Consider the following 18,258-nt stretch of genomic DNA (forward strand, 5'->3'; position numbering starts at 1 on the left):
AAAAAAAAAAAGATTGTATTTATTATTCATGAGAGACACAGAGAAAAAGAGGCAGAGACATAGGCTCTCCTCACAGGTAGCCTGATGTGGGACTTGATCCCAGGACCCCAGAATCATGCCCTGAAGGCAGATGCTCAACTGCTGAGCCACTCAGGTCTCCCCACACAAGAGTATCTTAAATTTTGAGAAAATAGCTTTGTGGTCTTTCTCCAAATATTTGTAAACATAGCTCTTTCAAACACTCTTCCAAAGCCATGGTCTCCCAAAGAATATTCCAACGCCTACGAGTTCATGAGTCAAGTACCTAGCTTTAAGTTGCTGACCTAATGGCTTAAAATATAGCTCCTATCACCAGTGAGCTGATATGAAGAAACAAAAAACACATTAAAAAGATTCCAGGGCAATGGATGCCTGGGTGGCTCAGCGGTTGAGTGTCTGTCTTTGGCTCAGGGAGTGATCCCAGGATCTGGGAATGAGTCCCGCATCAGGCTTCTTGCAGGAAGCTTGCTTCTCCCTCTGCCTATGTCTCTGCCTCTCTCTCTCTCTCTCTCTAATAAATAAATAAAATAAAATAAATTTAAAAAAAGAGATTCCATGGCACCTCAGTGGTTCAATCAGTTAAGCATCTGCCTTCAGCTCAAGTCATGATCCCAAAGTCCCAAGATGGAGCCCTGCATCCAGCTCCTAGGCTCAGGGAGGAGTCTGCTCCCTCAGCCCTTCACCCCACTCATGCTCTCCCTCAAATAAAAGAATCTTAAAAAAAAAAAAAAAAAAAAGATTCCAGAACAAGGTGGTATGCTCAAGTGACCAATAAGTGGGAACAATAAGCATTGGTGTATCATATTTCTAGAATACCAAAACGAATTTAGAGAAGGTAATTTCCTTCCAAAAGGAACTGGAATGATAAAGCCCATAGGACATGGGATATACTTTAGGGAAAGGGTGACAGCATAGGACTCTGAATAAATAAAGACAATGAATTTGAGAGGAAAAAAAAAAAGATTTCAATTCAAGGACACTACAATATTTTAGAAAGCAAAAACCACACTGAGAGAACTCTAAAGACAAAAGCAATAACTTGTAACAATTTTTATAGTCATCTTCAACACGAATGATTTTTTTTTAAGATTTTATTTATTCATGAGAGACAGAGAAAGAGAGAGAGGCAGAGACACAGGCAGAGGGAGAAGCAGGCTCCATGCAGGGAGCATTGACGTGGGACTCGATCCCAGGTCTCCAGGATCATGCCCTGGGCTGAAGGCGGCGCTGAACTGCTGAGCCCCCCGGCTGCCCCAACACGAATGATTCTTTAAAGATTCCTACAATATATTCGCTTCGGCAGCACATATACTAAAGATTCCTAGAAACACCAATTTCTTATTGATTTAAAACACCTGAACAGAAAGAAAAAAGTTCTAAGTACCAAGGTAGACATGGAGAGAGGGTGCAGACATCGTGAAAATCATCTGCTTCTAAGAACAAAAAGAACATCAGAATTAAATGTGATGCAAGTCCATAATCTCTTATCTCTGTGATTCTACGCTCAAAAATCCTAAACTAGCAGAGCATTTTCATAACATGTGACAACAAAATACAAATTGACCTAGTGTGAGGCCGTTACAGTCTTTAATCACCCTAAAGTCTGAGAACATTTCATTGTAGAAATACTAAAGTTTTTGATTGGGGGTACTGCTGCACGTGTTATTAATACATACCCATTTTACAAAATCTATTATGATTCCTCAAATGCCTAGCTAATTGCTGACCTGATTAGTGGTTAAAAACACAGTTCCCGGGACACCTGGGTGGCTCAGTGGTTGAGCACCTGCCTTTGGCTCAGGTTGTGATCGAGTCCTGTAACATGCTGCCTGCAAGAAGCCTGCTTCCCCCTCTGCCTATGTCTCTGCCTCTCTCTCGGTGTCTCTCATGAATAAATGAAATCTTTAAAAAAAAAAACTAAAAATAAATAAAATGCAGTTCCCACCTCAATGAACACATATTGAAGAAAAAGATAAATACACATTTAAAAAGATTCCAGAACAAAACAGAATGTTCAAATGACCAAAGAATGTACAAACAACAGGCACTGTTTTACCATTTCTGGAATTCCCATATCTAAGATACATCTGGAATTTTAAAACAGCTTTGATTCATCCATCACAGCTGCAGGTAAACATACATGCTCAGTATTGTCAAGGAAATCAAGACTTAACGATCCTGCAAGGAAATGCTCCTCCAAGATGAATTGGATACAGAGCCCATCAGGTGAAGTAAATCCAACACCAACACAGTGAGACCTCCGTGCCAAGGCACCACGGGAACGAAAACTAGTGACATCTCAGAATAAAAGAATTCTATGAAGGTGGGGTGTGAAGGCTGCATACTGGGGTATGAAGGGTGCACCCCGTTTTTCACAGGTCTTCTCCTGAAGACCTAGAGCCTGAGAGTTCACAAAGAGCATGTCTGTTAGTTTTTCCAGATCCTCTAAAGACAATGCTTCAGGAAGACCAAAGCTTGAGACAGAGAGATGCAGCAGGATTGGAGCTGGCAAGTACACCACCAGAGTAGAAGTGTGGACATGCCAAAACCATCTGCCCAAATCAGTTCCCCCTCTGTCACGGTAGCAGATCTGTGGCTGGCCCCAAGGCTGCCCAGCTGGTCCACATTTTCCAGCCTCCACTGTGTGTGTGAGGTGGCCAGGTGACTAAATGCTCTCCAATGGCAGATGATACAATGATGTATGCTGCTTTCCGGTCTTGGTCTTAAGAATTATGGGGTGCCTGGGTGGCTCAGTTGGTGAAGCACCCAACTCTTGATTTCAGCTCAGGTCATGATTTCAGGGTTGTGAGATCAAGCCCCATGTCGGGATCCACACTGGGTGTGGAACCTGCTTAAGATTCTCTCTCGGGGATGCCTGGGTGGCTCAGCAGTTTAGCGCCTTTGGCCTAGGGCACAGTCCTGGAATCCCAGGATCGAGTCCCACATCAGGCTCCTTGCATGGAGCCTGCTTCTCCCTCTGCCTGTGTCTGTCTGTCTGTCTCTGCTTCTCATGGATAAATAAAATATTTTTTTAAAAAATAAAGTAAAAGTTAAAAATAATTAGGCATACGCCCTTCAGCAGCATGCTCTCATCTGGAACATAGAGGTGCCTATCACCCAACGTCAATCATACCACACACACAAGGACAACACCCTAAGGGATGGCAGATCATGAAGATAAAAGGATCTGGGTCCCAGGACATCTGTGTGGATCACAGCTCCCCTGCTGCCCACTTACCTCAGGACTACCACCTGAGAGAGAAACAAACTTCAGTGTTCTTAAGCTGCTTTACTGTTGGGGCTCTTTGCTACTATGCCTTAGTCTTTACCCAACAATGTTGATGAGGAAGCTACACCATGTACAAACCATCCCATTCCACCTGTCCAATTTTAAGGACCATATCTAAAAGGCAAACTCCATCCTGGGATAATCCAAACAAAATTGCCATTTCTCATCCTCATCTCCATCTTGTGGCCATAGCCTCACAGAAACAGAAATTCATTCATTTGGCAAACTTCTGAGCCACCTACCACTATATAAAAAGTAGCATGTTACACACTAGGGATATAAAAATCCATGGAAAAAAGAAAGCAAATGAAACCGTCCCTGAGTCAGGTCCTCTGTACTGTGTGCTTTGCACCCAGATGGTAAGCTCTAGGTCCTCTTCTCTGCCCTGTCTCCAGCACATCTGGTGCATTTTACAGAACAGGTGCTCAATCAGTAGTTGTTAGGTGAATGAATTAAGAAATCAATAAATAAGTCTTGTCCTCAGTGAACTCAGCCTAATATGGGAAACAGTGAAAACAATGTAGTACCTCTTACATCCTGGACATGTGCAATGCTGATTTTTACAAACATGTATCAAACAACATAATGCAAGTGCTGTGAAAGGGCAGGAGGAATGAGAAACCAGCACAATCTTCCTGGCGAAGTCGAAATATGCTAGGAGTTCTGAAGGACAACCAGAAGGTAGCCAAATCAAAAAAAAAAAAAAAGTAAGGCATCAAGAAAATCAAGAAATGATGTGGCACCCATGCTGTGTGAACATGTTTACTACGGCTAGAATCAATGGCAGAGTTCCAGTCTTACAACGAACACTACTACTCCTTCGAATGTTGCAGTTTCTATTAAGCCTACAACTGAATTCTTTTTCTAGCATTTGCATCACCTAATGTGAACTTCTGTCTACCCAGAGCTCCCCCTTCTTTAACTTTCAGATTTCATTTTCATTTTTAATCTAAAATCAGATTTACTGGACTCCTTCCAAAAAAGTCCTCTATCGTATAACTAAGGAATCTCGAGGTTGGTAGGAACCAGAAAGGTCACTGGAGAAATGTTCTGGGAAGTCACTTACCCTGATCAGCTATAATCAGATCCCCTCTGCAGTCACATGGGAATTTTATCTTTCTCCTATGGCGTCTTGGTTTTGCCTCAGAGTATATTTGTTGATGTATACATTCCTGCGCTTCATGCAGCATCCACATTCTTCTTTATCTCCGATTCCTCCCATGCTCAATAATCAAAGGGTTGACACAAAACCATCTTTTAATCCAACCCCATCAGCTCTGGCAGCCCCTGTCAAATCCCATCTACTTGTTTCTGGGGACAGCCCCATCGTTCCTTTTGGTAAAGATGGAGTTGTAGCACTTTCTTTCCTAGGATCCACAGCCATCCCCACAGGTAGAGTTACCTTCCTGCTTCTAATGCCAACAATGTCACATTACTTCTTGTTTCACCTTCATTTCTATTTTGGATTAGAGCTTAATACTCTAAGCATTTAAAAAAATGGAACAAGTTCCAAATAAACCATCCCATTTGTAGGGTGCAGAACGTCTGTATCTCAGAAACTGTCAGATGTTTCCTGGCAGATGTTTTAAGCCTGGAATCATCAATGGCCTTTCCAGTTCCATCTTTTGTTCCTCTGACAAGGTTACTGTGCTTCCTTGAGACTTCCTGTTTGAATAACCAAACACTTGGGTGTTCAAACTCCCATGTGTTCATTATTCACCATAAAAGGGACCTGAGGAAGTAACCAGGCAGTTGAACACAAAATGATGTATGAACAAAAACAGCTGTGTGTTAGCAGGATGGACAAAAAGACAGCAGGGATCTAGGCACTGCTGTGAATTTCAAAAACAAGGTCTATTTAGTCAGGCATGGTTAAAAGGCTGCTGATTCAGAGCATTAGTGACCCGTTTCATAATTTAAAATCACTAGAGATGTGAATAAGTCTGTTTTCAGTTACTCCTTCCAGAGTCTCACCCCCACCGCCACCCTTCCCAACAACCTCCCTCGTGGGAACAAAGCTGTCTCTCCTTTCTCTCACAGAAGTGGCAGTACCAACTCAAAATATTTCATGCAAAAAAATTTAATACTTATTTTACTTCCCAACCCAAAAAGCAGATCTCCCCTTCCCCGGAGGGGGGGGGGGGGCTTTCCTATAAAAACACAGGAAAGCACAGATATAGGTACACACAGGAAAAGGAAAAGCAAAAAAGCTTCCACACAGAAAGCAGAACAGAAAACAAGCCTGCATTCTCCAAACATCTGCAAAGTATGTTAATTTCCAGAATCGGTCCATCTTTCGGTACCCTGAATTTACCATCTGTGTCTTGTGCCAGGATACAAGAGCTTTAAAGTGGACATAAGGTTAAAACCAAAATGTTATTAGAATGGCCATAAAACTGAATGACCCCCAGTTCCACCAGGAGTTGATGCTTATTTCTTGGCATGTGGCAAAAATGCTGAAAACAGCAGTAAACAAACCAGCTCGAGCCTCTAAAGCAATCCTGATAAAGTAAACAAATTTTATTACAGCTGTATTACAGATGTTCCCAGAAACTTTCATAATCTAGTAGAGTTCTACAAATTTGGTCTTCAACAGACTTTCTATCCCATGAACTTATCTGAAATATTCGCTATAAATTCAAAACTGTGTATAGAGCTACTCTAAAAGTTAATCCTAGACACTCAACCCCACAGAACGTGCCCCTTTTCCCGTGAAAGGCAATCAGATGACCAAAGCAATTAAAGTACAAAATTGCTCTTTTGGTTTCCAACTTCCCTCCCCCCTCTCCCACCAACTTCCAAGTATACTCATCTCTACCAGATCATGGTCTGGCATTAAAATAGCAATAATCTAAAAACCTAGTGACACCAAAATGACACCAGAGGTCAGCAATCCTATCAGAATAAGGTCCATGACAAGCAGGAGCCGCTGGGAGAAGAGCTACAGCACTGAAGCACAGGTGGATAGATGAACTGCTAAGCCAAGACAAGTATACCCTAACACGAAAATCCACATCTAGATTGAATCATTTTACACCACCAAGTCACTTTCATTTATTCCTCAACAGTTTTTGATAATAAAAAAATCTCAGATATTGAGAACATCTGAGCAGACCATTCTTCCCTGTAATCAGGGTTTGTGCAGCCAGAGCAGGAAAATATTACTTCCCAGGCCCACCAAAGAATAGAAAGCCCTTACAATAAAAGCTGGTCAACTCATTTTCACCAAGATATCACTACCCCTTACTCAAAAACTGTGAAACTCTTCTCTTGGAAGTAGGATCCTTTTCATTCTCTCTGAAGAAAACTGATGGAAAAGCTTTGAGAAAAATACTAATGCTTCTATATTTTACCAACTGGCAAAAAAAGAGGGGGTGTATTTTAAGTCCAACATTCAGCCCTCATATGTAGCAATGGATGCCATCCCACTCAACCTCCCATAAGAAAGGAGCATGCACATTTAAAAATGATTAGTCATTAGGATGTAATGCTATAACCACATGTATCACAGAAAACATAAAGTGTACTGAGCAGCTAGTAAAAAAGAAAAGATTAAGACTGTGTTCAGTAACATTTAAAATGTGATCAGTCAACTCACACCTGTAAAGAAAAACCAATCTTAGAAACTTGAGTTCAAGAAGTGGAGACAGTATGTAGTGAGGGAGCAGCACAAAATACAAAATCTAAGGGGGATCTATGATCTCTCCTTCAGCAATCAAGAAGAAAAAAATTTAAGTATCTGAGAATCCCCTCATTGAACCTTAGCTCAGCATGCTCTGGTGAAACTATGGAGATATCAATTGAATAAAGGATAGATACACAGAGAAGATACATGGATTAAACACACAGTTATAGATTTACAGATTACCACATACAGAAACCAAGGTGAAGGGAGTCACTTCTGAGCCTGAAAGAAGAAATCTTCTAGGACCACAGTTTTCTATCAATCAATCAACCAATAAAAGGTTGGTTAGACCTATTTAGTTAGCAAATCTGAACAACGAAAAAGCATGTGGGATGCTTGGGTGGCTCAGTCGGTTAAGCATCTGCTTTAGGCTCAGGTCCTGATCTCAGGGTCCTGGGATAGAGTTCCCTGCTTAGTGGGGAGTCTGTACCTCTCTGCTCTGCTCCTGCTCATACTTGCTTGAGCGTGCTCTCTCTCTCAAATAAATAAATAAAATCTTAAAAAAAAAAAAAAAAAGCCACCACGTAAGAGAATTTACTTGGAGCAGAATGGAAATTAAATCAAACCTGGAGATAGACCTGGCAGCCTTATCTTGAAGGATGTCAGATAAAGTAAGCAACCGAACTAAATCCAGCAGTTCTCAACCAGAAGAGAGTCATGGATAAAGCAGAAAGGAGATAAGGTGGTACTCCCCTGACCACCCTTCAGGAGATGGGGTATATGGTATACTTTTCCTATCAGTAGACACTGACAAAACCCAGGATCTCATTCTGAAATTCAATAAATTCTTTAGAAATTCCTAGAAGCATTAACAACTAAATATTGTAAAACTGGTGTAAGTACCCAAACCTAAAATTCTTCCATTGCCACAATTCTCCTTCTTCACAAACAAGTGCTGAGCCCTTTGTAAGAGCAGCAATCCAAATCCAGAGCCCCCCAAGCAGTGCTCTCTCAGAGAAACCTTTGGTTTGGTCTACTTCCATTTCACTCCTCAGTTAAAGGTCTTTCTACAGTTCTCTGTCACTCATGGGGTCTAACATGGTTAGACCAGGAAGAGCATAACCTATCCACAACAGGTCTAGATTCCAACCTAAGCTCAGCATGCCACTAGTGAGTGCCCTCAGAGAAGTCACTAGTCATCTTCTGTAATTATTCCACATATCCAAATGGTCTTCTATAGAGTTAGGGACTCAGTGAATTTTGTTCTGTAATGATAAATCACAGAGTGCCTGAAGGTTTCTCCTAACCAGAATGATTGTCTGTGACAGTGACTATAGAGGTGCTTGTCAGTGTTTTCAGAGATACGACTAATGACCAGTCTTTTAGCTCCTTTACAGTTCTGACTTTATGTTCTATACCCTGATTTGGGGGGAGGTTACATAGGTATATGCATATGGACAAATTCAGAGCTATGCATTTGATATTGTACACTTTGTTGTGTGTAAATTATTCTTCAAATTAAAATCTTTTCAGTTATACAAAATAATATATGCATGGTTTTGTTTGGTTCTGGTATGATTTTGGCTTAAAATAGTGGTGCCAAATCACTGGAAAAACAATCCATCAATTCAAATGAGATATTTTTCTCTAATTTCTGACTAAACTGTTTCAGTTTCTGAAAGAACATATCAAGGATACAGATTTAGGTAATATCTGAAAATTCATAGACAATGAGAAAACATAATAGTTTATCTCAAACATTTATAACTTTTTGTGTTTTACAGTTAACATAATTGATTAGAATAGTAGTTGCATGTGACTTGTAAGTTAATATATATGTCTTATAGGTGTATACTCCATATTTTTATCAATAACTATTGATTTTAAAAGTTTGAAATGCAGGGCACCTGGGTGGCTCAGTAGTTGAGCATCTGCCTTTGGGCTCAGGGCGTGATCCCGAGGTCCTGGGATGGAGTCCCACATTGGGCTCCCTGCAGGGAACCTGCTTCTCCCTCTGCCTATGCCTCTGCCTCTCTCTCTCTGTGTCCCTCATGAATAAATAAATAAAATCTTTAAAAATAAATAAACAAAAATTAAAAAATAAGTTTGAAATCTGATGACCAGAACTGATAAAGAAATCTATATAAATACTGTATATATAAAAATCAGTGTGCGAATATCTACTTGAGCATGTAACTTGACCCAGCTGAAGGCAACTAATGGTCCATTTCACATGTAGCTTATTGTAAGCACTTCACAGCCAGAAAATGCTACATATTGTATCAATACTATTTCCCATAAAGTGGGATTTTTTATTTCAAGAAATTTTTTTAAAATGTGAAGGAGGCTGATTCTGGATTAATATTTCAAAGAACTTTCAAAACAAAAAGATAAAATAACAAAAATCCAAAGATGATGATATAACAAAAATTCCACATCGCCTTCAATGTAACAGGAAGCAGCCACACAGTTGGAAACAAAGAGTAAAAGAGGGGAGCCCAGGGAATATGACTCCTAAAGTTTTAAAAGAAATCATGTAAATCCCCTAATTCATCTCCTAGCCTTGCCACAGGGATCTCCTCCCATGAGAGATCTGAGAGCCCCATTGTCTAAGAAAGAGATAAGTCTGCTTTATTTTAATTCATGAATATGTAGCTTCATAGGGCACCAGGCTGACTGGGCCCAGTTATTTTAGGATGGTCTCCTGGAAGAGTCCATGGAAAGAAAAGCAGATGTACTTAATTAGTGTCCCCACGGTCTGGCAAAATACTCTAAAACCTCAGAAACGTTTCTATAAATGAGTTTTCTGGTAACCCTTTTTAGCAAGCTATCAATTTTAGGCCCTAATGAGCAAACATCTAACTTTATCATTTCATAAAAAAGGAGATGCTTGCAAATCCCAAGTAAGGCCCTCTTACAAATCTAAGAGCAAGCAGCGTAGGCGAGATAATAGAACCAGCACACAGTCATCTTGGAACTTACCCTCTGAAACTGACAATTTCAGATAAGGGACAGATTAATCCCTTATTTTTAAAAAATCTTCTCAGGAATTTTGGGCAGTAAAAATAAACAGCTCTGCTCTAAACTTTGACACTTTTCCCTGAAACTCAAACAGAACAGTGGTAGAACTGTCAATTAAGTACAGCTGGAAACAAGGTACATGTAAGTAAAGAAGCATCTGTTGGTTCCGCGCCTGTTAACGCTAGACAAGTGAGTGATGACTATCCATGGGCCTCACGACTATAACATGGTCCTTCACTAGCCTGCAGAGAAGGGTCCCTCAATAGGTCCACCTTTTTTTTCTTTTTTTTTTTAAGATTTTATTTATTTATTCATGAGAGACACAGAGAGAGAGGCAGAGACACAGGCAGAGGGAGAAGCAGGCTCCCTGTGGAGAGCCTGAGTAGCTCTGTCTTCTAACTGTATCCCCAATGAATCAGAAAAACTAAAGATGCCACGCACAGTAAGCAAATAACATATTTCATTGTAACTTTTCCCCACAACTGTCCTTTAAGATATCCTTGAAGGAAGTATTTCAACAATAGATGTGAGTGCAGGTTTTAAAGGTCCATTTCTAAAGAAAACACACACCATATTAACATTAAATTTTCAGAAATACATATTCACTATGAGATTCAAATCTGAGAAGACAGCCAACTCGTATTATTTATCTAGATGGCTTCAAAACACATAAAAATTTCTAGTTTTTACCCACAAAAGGACACACTCATCGATCTTTCAATTCCATATCAGTTCCATACCTAACTCAGTACTTAACACAAACTCTAAAGTATTGCTGAGAAGAATTTAAAATAACGTGCAGTGTTTGGGGACTTCTTATAATTCAGGCATTCATTTATTCTTTCACTTTGCATATATTTTTTGAACACTATGCCAGACACACTAAGCAATGCAGATACAAAGACTCTATAACCTCTATCAAAATGGTAAATGAATGCCCTCTGTGCTCACATCTTTTACTTAGAACTTACAAAACATTGAATGCATTGGTCTAGGGTGGAAGTCACAAAATGTATGCTGTAGAGGCCCAGATAGCAAATAATTTAGTTTTTGAGGGACAAAACAAACAGTAACTGTTGCAATAACTCAACTCTGCCTTTGTAGCACAAAAGCAGCCATAGACAATAGGTTAATAAATGAAATTCACTGTGTTCCAATGGAACTTTATGGATAACAAAATTTTAATTTCATAGGATTTTCACACCACAAAATTCAATCTTCTTTTGACTGTTGAATGAAAAACGTAAAAAATATTTGCATGATGCCTACAAAAATAGGTGGCAACCCTGGGCTGGATTTGGCCAGTACGCTATAATTTGCCTACATCTCAGTCTAGAGATATAGGTCTCCACATCTAGGCCACAATTTCCATGAGATCAGGGCAATGTCCTATGAATCACTATACATCCAGGTATTATTAGTAAAGTGCTGAGGAATGGCAGTTAGTTATATTGAACTGAATTAAAGACTGTTCCTGACAGAACATGGAAGACTCCGAACTCTGGGAAACCAACTAGGGGTGGTGGAAGAGGAGGAGAGCGGGGGGTGGGAGTGACTGGGTGGCGGGCACTGAGGTGGGCACTTGACGGGATGAGCACTGGGTGTTATTCTGTATTGGCAAATTAAACACCAATAAAAAATAAATTTATTTAAAAAAAAAAAAAAGACTGTCCCTGACCCTTCCTTCAAAGACTTCATGGTCAAGAAGCAGTAACGGACCAATCAAGAAACATATAATTCCACATCATAAGTGCTGTGGTAGGTACCTACAGCATGATGTGAGTAGGACACTTAATCCAGACTTGGGAGAAAGACGGAAAGAGTAGAAGACAGAGAAACTGGGGAAGAATTCCTGAAGGTGGTGACACCTGGGAGAAGAGTTCCAAACCAAACAAGCAGTCCTTTGAGCGTGTAAGATGACAAAAGAGAAACCTACGGATTAAAAAAAAACAGTCCAGATCCTAACACCCTGTACACCATGACAAGGAGTCTGGGCTTTATCCTAAAGGTTTGAGGAACCACTGAAAAATTTTAGGTCGGAAATGATATCACTAGATTTGTATTTTAGAACCATTGCTCAATCCATAGTGTGGCTGCCTGAACAGAAGGTTTGGCAAAGTGGCAGCAGAAAGACCACCAGTAAGTTAGAAAGCTGTTGCAGTAATGTAGGTGCAATTCAATGGAAAGCTACAATAAGGTAGAGAAAAAGATGAGGATTCAAGAGACACGGTGGCTGGATATAGGAGGTAGGAGTGGCATCTTAGATTGTAGTAAGAATGGTGGGAAAGAAAAGGGTAGAGTTACAGTTGCCCAGAACTGACCAGCCTCTAGCAGTGGACCCTATCTGCTCTTCAAATAGAGTAATCTTAATGATGAGAGCCTATCAAGGCTGGTTATCTTTTATGAGAGACTTGACAAAAAAAAAAGAAAAAAGAAAAAAAACACTGTCTAGAGCCTCAAGGCTAAATAGTAGTGCAGTCATTGAGATGTGACTTTGAGTTGGGTAAGACAGTGACAAATGAATATTAGACATGGCCAGTGGACACCCCAAAGTGACCATGTCCAACAAGTCTTTAGGACTGGAGTAAGAGATGGCCTAGAGACACAAGTTTAGAACTTACCGACTTGCAAACAGTAAATAAAGCCTTGAGACCAAGAGGAATTCATTCGAGGAGAAGGGGTCGCATGAAAAAGAAAGGAACCCAAAACTATAAGTGAAAAAGAACAGAGGGAAAAGGAAGAAAGGCAAGGGAGTCTGGTATATCTGAATCAGTGGGTACATGAACTTGTATTTTAAAGCTGGCCTAGAAAAGACCTGTTATTCTTTGGAGAGATCTGCTGGAGAAGCTAAGAGATGCAGGAGTTCATGCAATAGACTAAGGTGTCAAAACCCTACCTCCCCTGTGACTTTTGACAAATCACCACCTCAGGATCCTCATCTTTGCTTTCACTGAGTTTGTGAAATCTAATCACTGATAAACTGCAAGTTTCATAAAGTGTAAAATATTATAAAGGCACTCCTGATCCATTATTGTCATTACAACAGAGTATGAAAATTCCATCTAATAGAGTGTAAACTTCTGAAGACAGGACCTTCAACCCTGTACACCTTTCATCAGGTACTAGTCTATGTATTTAGTAGGTATTTAAAAAATGTTTGCAGAATATCTGGCAGTAACATGAGAATGTATGCATGGGGGGGGGCAGGGGGGGAAGGAGCACATAGCAAAAGGCATATCCAACTTCCTAAAAGGATTTAGAACTGAAAGAGTCAAACCAACCTTCCCACAATTGTGGCTAATGACAAAATAATGGGGGAGGGGGGGGTGGTTATCATTCCAACTTCTCTCCTAATGTGTAAATTGTTTCTCTGAATGCTTTAGAAACATGGAGAAGGTAATTACAGAAAAAGCAATGAATTGTAGAAAAGGAAAACAGCCAAAAGCAACTTTATAAAACTGTGCACTGGCCATTAAAGACGAGCTCCCTAACTTCTCAAGTTGAAACCTGCATCATGTAAATCAGGCCTTTGTGAGACAAACTAAAATAGTGTCCCCTCGGGGTGTGCAAATACCACAGTGAAGTCACCAGAGTGAACTATTCCCTGACACAGTCAGAACCTACCTTGCAAAGATTGTCCGGGGAGGAAAAAAAAATTGCTGTTTGTTTCATTTTAAATATACATTAAAAGGAAGAAACAGAATAAATGTTAATATCCTTGTGTATCAACTATTCTGATTTAGACACACAAAAGGGATACAACTAAAAAGCCTCATTTAAACACTGTTTGTTCCTAAAGCTTATAGAAGGAGGCTGGAAATAAATCTGGTCTTGGTGTAAATTTTAGGAGTTCCATAAACTTTGATTGAGTTGGTTTATAAGCACTTTCTTCCTTAATCTAATTGTTTTCAGAAAGGGGGAGAGCCACCTTCCTCTCAGATCAAGACCCAGCCTGCCAAGTTTCCATCCGCAATGACTATCAAGTTAATTAAAAACGCTGTTTAATAAAAGGCAAATCCTCAGCTACAATCTTTTATCAACTATCCCACTGATACTAATAAAACTTATTATGACTTATTATATAACACAAAAGCCAAACTTTTAAATAGCAGCTGAATAATCCATACAGAAGTTAGGAAAAAAGATCCAGAAGTTGAATGCAAAATGAGACTTCTTTTTAGAACAGGGTGCCTGGCTGAGATTTCTCTCCACAACAGGCAGAAAATGCAATTGTTGTTCCCACAGCAACTTTAAGTGATTATATCTGAGGCTACATTGCCCCCTGGATTACTGTATATGGTGCTTAAGACATGGCTGCTCTCAGAACCAACACTGATTTTCCTGGCTTTTATACAAGTGATGATAACGGTACCATGATCTAATTTGTCCTTGCTGTCAGTTAAAATCTGCCTTACTGACCCGACCCCTCCCCCGACCCCCCAAACAGGAGCAGTAAAAACAGTAACATAATTTTATATATACACATGTGTATGCAGGAAAACTTTCTGGAAGGCTGCATGAGAAACTGTGAACTGTGGTCTCTTACAACTTAAAAACTGAAGAGGAAGAGACTCCCTAGTCATTATACTTAACTGTTTTAATTCACCACGTCATGTTTTATTTTTACAATGAAAAAAATGGCCTACGATTAATGCCAAAACATGTATGTTTCCTGTGATGACTTAAGTGCAGGCTAACTTTGCTTTATTTTAAAGTTTACTGCATTAAAAGTTCAACATCAAAAGGGAAGGGAGAAAAGTGTTGGCTAGCCCTGCTTCTTTCACAGGCTCTGTAAGGGCAAAGCACAATATGCATCACTTGCTTAAGGGTATGTGAAATCTGAACTGGATGGGAGATTTAATAGATGCACAAACCGTCATGGTACTTGAATTCATGGGAAATAGCTAGCTAGAGCCCGCGGAGTTAGGGACTGAATATGCTAAACATCAAAACACACAATGGTACATAAAATAGCCCTGCCTGTAAATTATAGATCATAACCTGCCTGTACACATACATCCTTGTGATTAAAAAAAAAAAAAAAAAGGGCAGGAGAAAGTGGGGTGGGGGAGAAAGAGGGGAGACACTGAGACAGGGAGAGAGATTAAGACATCACCCCCACAGCACACAAAATCTCCCTCCCCTTTTCCACCTACTCTACCACACACAACTTCCTCCAGGACATCATCTCTGATCCAAGAAAAAGTACAATAAGTTCTAGTCAAGTTTTTTAGAAATCGTCTAACTTAAAAGTTTTAAGTATATGTTTTCACAATCACAATACTCATATGGAAACTATTTTAAATAACTTTTTTTAAACCCACAGTTTTATGAACTTCATTTACCATGAATATTATTACCAAAAACTGAGGATTTTTTTCAGCAAAAGCAAGTCCAAGCATATAACATTTTTAGAGTACAAAGTCATGTAAGAGTCCTAACTAGATGACCTCTGAGATTTCTTTTGACCTTTAAATCACCATGACCCCAAATTAATATATCTGCTCCAGTAATATATCCCAGTAGTAACAACCTAAAATGACTGCCTTACCTACTACATTACCTTTACCTTTGTAACAGAGAAACAATCTGAGTAATCTACCTACCTCTGCAATCACCTGAAATAACCTTTGGCTACACAGTGCCCACAGCAGAAAACTCAGAAGGCCAAGATTGACAGCCTGACCTTTGCCTAAATAACAGATTCCTATTCAGAGATTTTCAGCTGAATCTCTGGCACTTTGAGACAGTAAGCAAATGCTTTTGCTTTGAAATTTTTAGTATGTGAAAATAGATAGTATTTTACTATCTGAAAATAGATGACTTTGTGAGCATTCCAAATTCAACACAGAAACTTTAAGAAGTCAAAACCTCCACAAAAATAATCAGATGTAAATTCCAAAAAAAATTTTTGGCCAAGTTTAAAAATATAACACCTAAGAGCATATAGCTATCTAAAGAGTTAAAGGGTATTCCCATGAAACCTTAGAAGACCCTAGGTCTCTTGCTGTGTCTTAGAAAGGCACCTGTTCCAACGTACTGCTGGTTCTATGCATTTCTAAAACCTTTAAAACACTGAAGTACAGTTCGCTTCTTCCATCTCTGAAAAACAGGTGCCTCAGAGCTTCACCGTGTGAACTTATTTTCCACGGAAGTTCATCTTCCTAATAATTTGTCTAGAAATAAAATGGTATTACAAAGGTGCTAAACATTGTTTTTCTTAAACTCCACACACAGTAATTTAACTACCTTTCAAAGTACTTTTTTTATGTTCTTCCTCTGGAATCTTGACACTTATGTAAAGTGTAACGTACCAGAGAGCGGTGGAAAGAAAGATGCAACACCATGACCAAAAGAACTATTTGCCTATAAAACATTCCTTTCAAAGACACTCAAATAATATTAGCCTTACAGAATTATCCTTTGACTGAAGAATGGTTTGGGCCCTACGTTCTCTCTGGAAGTTCGTTACCAGCTACCAGTAAAATCCATTCTTTCAGTGCAATGGGGACAAATCAGATGCCAGTTTCTCACGCAAACCTTACTCTGTTAAACACAATAATGAATTATTCTGCTTGTTTATATATTTCAATGATGAAGAAAAACTTTGATCAAATGTGAGTTTTGATAGCTTAGGATAAACATGTCCATCCTCATCCACCACCCAGCAACAAAGTTTTCTATACATCCTTTTCCTGATTTCTAAAAGGTCATTCATACATGTCTGTACACTTGTTCTGAATCCAAGTAAGAGGAAAGACGGTAAGACCCAGGGACCAAACTGTGGCCAGAAATTACGGTGAGTGCCCGCTTTCTTGTTCTCTCTGTACCAGGAGTAGCAGCGTAATAGCTTTGTGGCCCTTAGTTAAGGCTGAACAACTCTGAAGCACAGTAACTTTAAAAGTGAATTTCTATTTTAATTACACACAGGCCATACCTGTAGTTAAAAAAAAAAAAAAAAAAAAGCATGCTTCCCTCCAATCCCCTTCACTAGAGACCCCTCTACTCTCTACCTTATTCAATAGAGCAAACGGCAATCACGCTCAATCCTGGAGAGGCATTTAAACAAGGTAATAGTATTTAAGGTGGACTTTCCTATCTCTGATTCAAGAATGCTCCGTGATTGGCCCTGCAAGGCGGCAGAAGAAGCGAGCATAGGGGTTTCTGATGAACGCTTTCGGGGGGACAAAAAAAAAGGGGGTGGGGGACAGAAACAGCCCAAATGGCGAGTCCTCCAGGGAGCGAGAATCCGGTTACGTTATAAAGGACAGAAAAGCAGAGCCCGAGGTGCTAGCGCGGGGAGGCATCCCGGCCCTAGCGGGATGGCAGGTGGTCGATTAGCTCGGACGCTGCAGAAGGGGCGATCCGTGCGGCCCCCGCCGGGGAGCCGGGGGGCCGGGGGGCCGGGGGCCGGGGGCCGGGGGGCCGGGGAGCAGGGCGCCAGCGCGCGGCTGTGCGGGCCCCCAGGCCGGCCGGCAGGTGGAGGCGGCCAGGGCAGGGGCAGGGGCAGGAGCGTCCCCGCTTACCCAGGTGCAGCGTGAGGTTGATGGAGTTGGGGTACTGCACCCCGGCCAGCATGGTCTGGCTCTGCCACCAGGTGGTGTCGGCCTGGTTGTTGTAGTCGGTCAGGAAGGCCGCCCCGTGCTGCAGGTGGGGCTGCCCGGCGTCGCACAGGTGACAGGACTTGGTGACCCCGGTCACCCCGGTCTGCACACAGTACTCCTCGGGCGGAGCCCCGCACGTGTTGGTGGCCACCACGGTCACGTTGAAGGCGGCGTTGACGAACTCGGGCATGCAGCGCTGCGGCCGCCCGCCCTCGTCCGCGCACTCGTCCATGGCCGCCCGGGCGCAGCCGGCCGCCGCGGCCGCCAGCACCGCCAGCAGCGGCCAGAGCCGGCCCCGGGGCCGCAGCGCCCGCGCGGCCCGCTCGCCGCCCGTCATCCCGCCCGCGCGCTGGGCCGCGGCGAAGGCGAAGGCGAGGGCGAGGGCGAGGGCGCGGGCGCGGGCGCGGGCGCGTTCCGGTCGCCCCGCGGGGTCCCGGGGAGGCCGCTGCGCTGGCGGCGGCCGAGCGCGGGGCCCGGGGTCGGACTGCACACACCGGCCCGCGCGCGCCGCCCGGCTCCCACCGCCGCCCGGCTCCCACCCGCGACGCAGCCCGCCCTGGGCGCCGACCCCCGACTTCCGAGCGCGGCCCCGAGAGCGCGCCCCCGGGAGGAAGGAGCGGGGGGTGGGGTCTGGCGGCGGAGACAGCCCGGCCCCGGCCCCGGCCTCGGCTCAGCGGCTC

At 41.9% G+C, this 18,258-nt stretch overlaps 1 protein-coding gene across 1 annotated transcript in view; it reads right to left on the reverse strand.

Moving 5' to 3' along the window:
• Positions 1 to 17,915, reverse strand: part of LAMC1 (laminin subunit gamma 1) — a 121,549-nt gene extending 103,634 nt beyond the window's left edge. Inside the window, exon 1 of the mRNA XM_072830958.1 lies at positions 17,501 to 17,915. Within this exon, the coding sequence (XP_072687059.1) occupies positions 17,501 to 17,915 (415 nt within the window). The remainder of the gene's footprint in view (positions 1 to 17,500) is intronic.
• Positions 17,916 to 18,258: the final 343 nt, after the last annotated feature.

The sequence above is a fragment of the Canis lupus genome, chromosome 6 (assembly GCF_048164855.1).
Source record: "Canis lupus baileyi chromosome 6, mCanLup2.hap1, whole genome shotgun sequence".
Lineage (NCBI taxonomy): Eukaryota > Metazoa > Chordata > Mammalia > Carnivora > Canidae > Canis > Canis lupus.